Source organism: Xiphophorus hellerii, chromosome 10 (assembly GCF_003331165.1).
Source record: "Xiphophorus hellerii strain 12219 chromosome 10, Xiphophorus_hellerii-4.1, whole genome shotgun sequence".
NCBI lineage: Eukaryota > Metazoa > Chordata > Actinopteri > Cyprinodontiformes > Poeciliidae > Xiphophorus > Xiphophorus hellerii.
The window spans coordinates 6,527,721-6,536,300 of record NC_045681.1 but is presented as its reverse complement, the minus strand read 5'-3'; the positions used below and the strand labels follow the sequence as shown (position 1 = coordinate 6,536,300).

Sequence of the window (8,580 nt, the reverse complement as noted above, 5' to 3'; positions counted from 1 at the left end):
TTAAATATATGTTTAAAAAATAATTTAACCTTATTGTTTACTTTAAAAATAAAAAAGGATTTTTTACATCCCTACAGGGGTTCCAATAATTGTGTAGGCTTTATATCAGGGGTCTCAAACTCCAGTCCTGGAGGGCCACAGTCCTGCAACTTTTGGATGTGCCTCTGTTGCACCACACCTGAATAGAATAAATAGGTCATTAGCAAGGTTCTGGAGAACTTATCTGCACAAGCAGGAGGCAATTAAGCTATTTCATTCCAGTGTTTTGTACCTGTGGCACATCTAAAAACTGTAGGACAGTGGCCCTCCAGGACTGGAGTTTGAGACCCCTGCTTTATATAATACCAGGAAATAGACCAATATATCTAAACTTTGTACTTTGCCCTATATTGTTTCATGGGGGCGAATAGAGGGAGTGAATTTCTTCAGCGTTCCTGTTGTGTTTCACGCTGGTATAGATTACTGCTGTAAAAATCAATCCCCAGATTAAGTTTCTGGTACCGCGCCTGAGTATCTGCAACGTTATCCCTGCTGTGTCCCTGCCTGATGAAACCGCCAGTCTTTTGTCCCTCGCTACATCCGACGCGTGTAACTATTGTCAAACCTTCAACAAGGTGTTGAAGCTGGATAAAACTCACCTGCTGTCGGAAATTCAATATTTTTCATAAAAAACTGCTTTTACTCTTGAGGTTATTAAAGCTGCAGTATGTAACCTTTACAAAAATATGTTTTTTCCATATTTATTAAAGCTGTCACCACATCGTGATGAGACTAATAATCTCCCTGAGCTGCTATTGCGGTCTGCAAAAACAACCAATCAGAGCCAGGAGGCGGGTCCTAGCGCTGTCAATCAATCTCATGTAGGCTGCTCAACATGCTAATGGTGGAAGTCATCATTTATTTGTCATTGGTGGCTATGCTGACTAGCTTTAGCATTGGTGGAAAGCTATATTAACCAGCTATAGCTAAGCAAAGAGAAAGCACTTCCTTATCACAAGAGTGATTGACAGCGCTAAGAGCCTCCTCCAATTTCTGATTGGTTGTTTCTTACTTCTGTAGTTAATACAGGGAGAAGGCAAAAGAGCTAAATTTTTCACTTGTCTATATTATATTATATTGTCCCGACATGATAATTTTAACAAATATGTAGAAAACAAATTTCTTTCCTAAATGTTACACACTGTAGCTTTAAATTGGGAGCTTTACATTCTGTTCAAAAGCACATCTGGTTTCCCTTTATTCTAAAATTTTTTAAAAGTACTTTCAAAAGCTAAAACAAAAGGTAAAAAGTGAATTTTTTGATTACTGATCATGTGAATTTTAAATACCTAGAAACTTTCTGTTGATTTTATCTAAATTTGCTGCAAATTGCAAATGTTTTCTCACCTTTCCTGTTTTCCCTAACACTTAAAAAGAAAAAAAACCCCAGAGAAAGTCATCTCTCCTTCATTATGTTTCCTAGATAGTCCTCTATATCCGCGCCGGTGACCCAGGGAACAACGTTTGCTTTTATCTTGGTGGACTCTGACTGCTGCATCTCCATCATCAGCTTATGCATGGGGTAGTCCCTCCTGGCGAAGGCGGTATCCTGGGGTCCCAGGGCCCGAGTGGGGCACACGTCGTTGGACCCGTCGCCGACATAAAACACCCTCTGGAAGCCGATGCCGCCTCGCTCCTTCTCCCGGCCCGCCACGTACTCGTGAAGGATCACCTGCTTGCACATGTTGTCGGGGCAACGCGGGCAGGAGTGCGAGTGGAACGGGTGGAGCACGAGTCGGCCGCTGTCGTCAAAGTGGGAGGGGTTCGTGAAGACCCTCCGGAAAAGGTGACCCAGCCTGTTGTGCTCCAGCCACGTCTCAATGAATTTGGTGTTGGCGTCGGAGACCACCACCAGCTCAAAGTCCTGCTGGTGGCTCTGCAGGAAGCAGAAGAGGTCCAGCATGCCCGGATTGGGTGGGATCTTCTGCACTGCTGACAGCAGGGCGTCCTTGGTAACGCCCTGATCTGCCAAGTAGGCCGTTATCTTTCCTGAGAACTCATGGTAGTGCCCCTCCCGGTAGCTGTCTAGGAGCCAACTGGGAAGCTGCTGGTTTGGCAAGAGATTCACCACAGTGTCGTCGCTGTTCTCGCTGATGATCGTCTCATCGAAGTCGAAGAACATCAGAAAGCGAGCGTTGTTCGTTGTTGATGAAGATGACATCTTTGGTGGTCCTTCCCTGGGAAACAAAGATAGTTTGTTTTTGTTTCTTGTCATGTCTTTACTAATGACACAAAATGCAAACCAGCCTTTTGAATCACACTCTACCAAAAATACTAAATAATTAGGCCACAAACGGCATGGGGTGTTTTCTACTGGGTATTTATTCATTAGAAATGTTCATTCCGTTTTTTTTTTAACAAAATCCATCTTAATTAAATTAGTCAGCTTAATTCTGGCGCTCCTTTCAGAATAGGGCCACTGTCACTTTAAATCCACAAATTTCCCCGCCCCGACTCGTTTACCCTCACAAGTGAAAATGGCTGCAAACACATGCGCAATTATACGACCTTCCATCTTTGAAAAGGCTTAATGGAGCCTCTTGTACCACCAACAAGAATGCAGCAAGTGGTTTCTGAACGGTAAGTCAACAACAACACAGTTGTCTTTTCCATTATGGAGTGCATAAAGCGGTAAAACCAACTGACCAGACGTTCTGGAACTCTCTGCTGAGGTTGCTAGGTAACGGGGCAGAGCTTGGCTGGGGTTGCTAGGTAACTACGCAGTGCCCATCCAATGTGACAAGAATTGGTAAGTTTTTGAAAAGGCTCAAAAAACATTAACTAATTGCCAAAAAACAACTGTTATTTTTATTTTAAGCACTAGGGATGTTTTTAGAAGCAGTAAAATTTAAACGTGGAAAATAAACATTTAATTCATGATTTTTCAAGGCTGGCAATTTTTTTTTTTCCCCACACAGGGGCAGGTTGGTTTGGAAAGTTTTTTTTTTCCCGCTGGAGACATGAACTCATAAATTTAAAATTGCTTTTGTAATTCCTATCTTTGTCCGATACCAAAAATTGTTTAATTCAAAACATTTGTCACCAAAATTTCTAGAGAATTTCCACATGAGGAATAAAGTCAAATAGTGAAAGTGTCTACACAAACTTTACCTTTGTTGTGTCTTTATCCATGTTTCTGTGTAAAAGAAATACAACTGCTTCATTTTATTTTAAACTACAATGTAGTTTCAGGACCTGAGTTGTGTATTCAGGACACAAAGGTGTGAGATCGTCACACCTTTGTGTAAGTGAGGTCTTGTTAATGTATTTTAATGTATTTTATTGCACAAACATGACTGCAGGCCAGAACTCTTATCTGATATTGTAAAACATCTGCTCTTTATTGTGTTTATCCTGTCAAATATCAATGAATTACAATGTCCTGTTGCTGTGTGTAAAACCATGTAACTTTTAGGATAATGTCTGTGACATAGAGATGATTTAATCTCTCCTGTGTGTGGCGCTATGCCCTTATTAAGCAGCAAGGATGGCAGGAAGGATAAAAAGAACAAAAAGACGAAAGGAAGGAGGAAGGGACACATAGAAGTACGTTAGCAAGGGAAGAAAAATACAAAGAAGAAACAATATTAAGGACAGAACAAAAGAGAGGACAGCAAAAAGTTATAAGGATAAAATAAAAAGGGATGACAAATATTGTAGAGAGAAATGAGTGGAAGACAAACAAGACATAGGCATTTATTGTATCACTTATCATGAAAAATTTCTTATAATACAAATTCTGATTTATTGTTTTCTCTATAAATTTCAGTTAACGGCAAATAAAAACAGACTAAAATGGTATTTTTACTATTTCTTCCACAAAAACATCAATAAATATTCAAAAACATGATTAAACGTTGTGTCTTTAACTAAGTGGCATCCTGCAGAGGCTCATTTTTCAAATTGGAACGTCACAGAGATACAGTTCCTTAAAAAAGACGTGATAACTAGTTCTTATCGTCACATTTGTCGTGATCACAATAGCATCGCAAAATATTGTGATAAAATTCCAAATCAGTATTGCAAGGAAGAAAGAAAGAAACAAATAAAAAGAAAAAGGAAAGAAAACAAAAACAAATTAAGAAAAAAGAAAAAGGAAAGAAAAAGAAACAAAGGAAAAAAATGTGAGAAAAGTGAGAAAAAGAAAGAATCAAGGAATGAAAGAAAAAGTAAAACGAATATAGAAAGGAAAGAAAGAAGAAAATACAACACAGCATGAAGGAATGACATGAGAAAGAAAGTGATGGATGGATAGAGGGAGGAAAAAAAAAAGGAATTACACTTTCAATTTAAGTTTTAAATGAAGGTCCTGTTCATTTCTACAGTCGCAGAGAGAAAGCCCACTCTTTCCACCACAGATATTTCTACATGTCATTTCAGGCAACTGCTGAATAATGACTGCATTCCCCTGTAATGAGATGGATTTGAGCAATTACTTCCTCTGCTTTGACACATCAAAAATGCCTGGAAAAATACCACAAACTACAAGAGTTTACAAAACAAACAAATGTAATGCTTTAACTTAATATGCATTTTATTTGTTTTCATAAAAACAAAAATCGGGTTGCAGAGTCAACTTTAATAGCATCCACCTGTCAGACGTATAGAAGCAAGAAATCATTTAAATGGAACCAGTTTGACAGCATTAAATGTTCTCAAGAATTAATAACGCGTCCTAAAGAAAATATGAGAAGCAGAGGAATTATGTTGGAGAAAACTTAAAAACACATTTCCTGCAATCTTTCTAAAATTACTACAAAAGTTTCAATAACTTCACAAAACAACAAATTGCTTAATTTACTCTGCTAAAGCTCACTATTCACCAATAAAAGAGACAAAAAAAGTAATAAAAATCACATCCATTGGGGAGAGCTGAGGCTGAAAGCCCTGCTGATCACAAAGAACACAAAGTACCGTCTCAGATTTCCCCCAGAAAACCCAGACACCTTCAGGATGTCTTAGACGTTTTGGAAAATATTTTGTGGACTGAAGAGACTTTTTAAAATGGTATAAAACTGGAAATAACATCGTACCGACAGTCAGACACGGTGGTGTTAGTGTGATCACACCAGCAAGTCCGCCTCTGAATGCTAAAAATTTTTTTTAAAAATCTAAAATAAATAAATAAAAGGAAGTTTCAAAGTGGCCTACTCAAAGCCCAAATTTACTGTATATCCAATTAGGATGGCCAATACAACCTCCAATGTAGCAGAACTGAAACAATTCTGAAAAAAAAAATTTAAAACTTGCTCCAAGACTTATCCCCAGTTATCAGAAACAGTCTCAGTGATAGTTATTTTTTTCATCCTACTTCATGTTGTCAGACAGGTCCAACAGATCCAGCATTAATCAGGTTTGCAACTAATCAAACTGATCTTGTGTGGTTAATCACAGTTAAACATTGTGTTCTTTTTACTTCGCAGCGCTGTCATGACAAATTTTGCTAGTAATTATTACGATAAATGATAATATTTTTATTTTTATGTAATATATTGATAATGACATAACAACACAAGTTTGCGTTTTCAAAGACCAATAAACTATTGGAGAACATTTAACACTGGGAGATATTTTAAATATTCAAAATAAACCTTTTTTTGAAGGACAATGTTGTAATTCATAATTCAATTTATTTGTTGTTTCTGTTGTTTTGTTTATTTATTTTGGATATTTAAAATGTCTTCCAGTTCCAGTGTTAAATGTTCATTAGAATTTAAAGTTTATTAATCTGTGAGAATGTGTCCTCTCTTAATTATATTACTTCCATTAAATTACTTGAAAATGGTCTCAAAATGACAATATTATCATTTATCGCAATAACTACAAGGACAATTTGTTGTCCAGAAAAATTTGCTATTGTTGCCGGTCTGTGGTTTCATCCAGAAGACGTTACTGTGAAATATCGTCTAATTTAGCTGTTAGCATGTCATGACAGTCGAACAACCACAGTCTTCAGTCAGAGGCTGCCTCAGATTCAGTGTAAGACTGACTGCTACTGTAAACCAACAAATCTTGGAAGATACTTTTATGATAAAGTATTTTTGAACTGAATTTTGACTTCTTTAAATCATACCGGCTTAAAAATGTTCTAGAGTACCAAAGTTAAGCAAGCAGATTTATAATAATAGAATTATAAATCTGTAGACTTGTGCACTGCAACCACTGAACATCCAACCACTGAACATCCAACAGGTATGGCTGTTGGGTTTATTGAACAATAAACTGGACTGATAACATAAAGCAGTTGAAGGCCGGAGCAGGTTGTAGCTACTGCAGTGGCTCAGGTCAAGTCTTGGAGTCCAGGGGCCGCGCCTGAGGCCCTTCAATGACTCTGTTGTGGCATCAGCCATCTTTTCTGGCGTGGTCTGCTGGGGGCAGGAAGAGACTGAACAGGCGGATCCGGATGGCCAGCTCTGTTCTGGAATGCCATCTGGACCCAGCGGAGGTGGTGCGTGAAAGAAAAATGGCCGCTAAGCCGTCACATATATTGATATTTTTGTATTTGTATTGTGTTTTCTCTACACTGTAATGTTATTTTTTATTTGCGTTACTCTTGTTCTGTCCGCTTTGACAGCTTAGATTATCTTGTCTGTTAGATGAGAGGTGTCCAAACTGTGGCCCAAGACCCATTTGTGACCACTGTATTCATTTGGTGTGGTCCTTGACTGCAACTCAAGAATAGCACAAATGTGGCCCTCCGACACTTTCTGCAAATTTTTTAGGATGATGTTTTCCTTAGCAGGTTCACATCTTCTTAAACTGAAAAGGATAACTAAAACATAATTTTTTAAGTTAGCCTTTTTCCCCCCATTTTATTTTTTATCTTATAAGTCATGTTACAAATATCTCAAACACAGACTTGGGCACACCCATCTGTTATATTTAGATAAATACAGCAAAGTTTGTAGAGGCAAAGTCTTATCTTCTTTCCTGGGAATAAACTATAAACTGGAAAGTAATAAGCCCAGAAAGTTAAACAATTGTAAACCTCAAGGGAAATGTAAAATATTACATGTTTTACGTTTTGTTGTGTAAAGAATTCACAATAATATTTGGGGGTTTTTAATTGTGGAGGGTGGAAAATACAATTTTGGCCCCTGAATATTTTCAACTAGGGGATTTTGGCCCTTTGATCTCATTTACTTTAATTCACTTTAATCTGATGTTTTAAAAGCAACCAGCAACCCATTTTGGCTTCTGCAGTAAAAGTTTCTCATCATGGAGGAGGCCAAATCCCTTCAGGATAGTAATGTTACATCAGCTGATTGAATAACTGACCCTCCACGTCTTCTCACAGTGGGGGTCAAAGTTCAGCCCTTTTCTATAATTTGCACCTAAAACTCAAATAATACCTGATAAGCGAAACAATAACTGATAAGAAACATGGACTTCAGACCACTTTGGAGATTAGGATTTTGACTAATTCAAAAGTGAGAGCCTAGTTTATATCAGTCTAATCAGTTATATCATTGATTAGATTGCCTTCACATAAAGGAAATTAGCTCCGCACCAAATGATCAAACTGATCAAAGTCACACACACACACACACACACACACACCCACACGCACACACACACCCACACACACACACACACGGTGCATGCAGCTCGCCAGCGCGGTGTAATTACATCAGAGCTGCTCACTAACCCAGAATGCCGGGTAATCTGCAACAAGATGTGCCAACTGCTGCAGCTCCATTATTAACGCAACCAATTCAAACTCTCCAACTAAGCCGGCTAAATTTAAACCCACAGCGCTATACCTGAATAACAGACTGAAAGTCAACTGCGCTGCTCCGCCAGGAGTCATGTCACTCCCGTTACAGTGGGCATTTCCAAATGATACACAATTCAAATACTGTTTTTTAAAAAATAACAAATCACAGAAATTGGACGTACCGGTGAATTTGGTGGTGAATAGCAGGTTTAGCAGCCGGGCTCCCGCAACTGCATCCCGGTGACGCGGCGAGATTTTTTTTTAAAAAAAGGAGACTCCCGCAGCAGAGGAGGAGGATTTACCTATTTAAAGCTGCCGGTATCAAGTAAGATGGCGTGAATGCTACTTCCGGTGGTAGTTTCAAAATAAAAGCAACTCTGTGCTCGTTTTGCTCAGAACCTAGCTTCTTTTTTTTATCAAAATACACGAATTAATTGACATTACTTGAACAGCTGAAAAACCCCGTCAAAGAGGAAGTATTATAAAACCATACAAGACGTGTAAATGTGTTTTATTAAACAATTAAATGTTTTAATTTGTAGTATTGTATAGCCAGTGTTGCTTCATCCGGTATAAGTTTAGACATTTCGGATTCCTTCACAGGGTACACCGTGTACAGATAGGAGTTATTGCAAATATTACACAAATATATATTTCTGTTGTAGGGGAACGACCCACAATGACATTCTCAAGGTTTAAGAACGTAAAAGTTGTATTCACTGCATCATAATATTTATTTAAATATATAAATATAAATAATCTGTTTGCTTTTACTTCAACAGAAAAGCAACAGTTATTCACTGAATGAATCAGCATATGAAATA

The 8,580-nt window shown here is 38.0% G+C and overlaps 1 protein-coding gene across 1 annotated transcript; it reads right to left on the bottom strand.

Moving 5' to 3' along the window:
• Positions 1–536: 536 nt before the first annotated feature.
• LOC116726738 (probable phosphatase phospho1) lies at positions 537–8,069 on the bottom strand. The gene is made up of 2 exons (XM_032573592.1): positions 7,939–8,069; positions 537–2,216 (listed from the first exon to the last, which is right to left on the bottom strand). The coding sequence occupies exon 2, from the start codon at positions 2,198–2,200 to the stop codon at positions 1,436–1,438; it is 765 nt and encodes a 254-aa protein (XP_032429483.1). The 5' UTR covers positions 2,201–2,216; positions 7,939–8,069; the 3' UTR covers positions 537–1,435.
• Between the last annotated feature and the right edge of the window lie 511 nt (positions 8,070–8,580).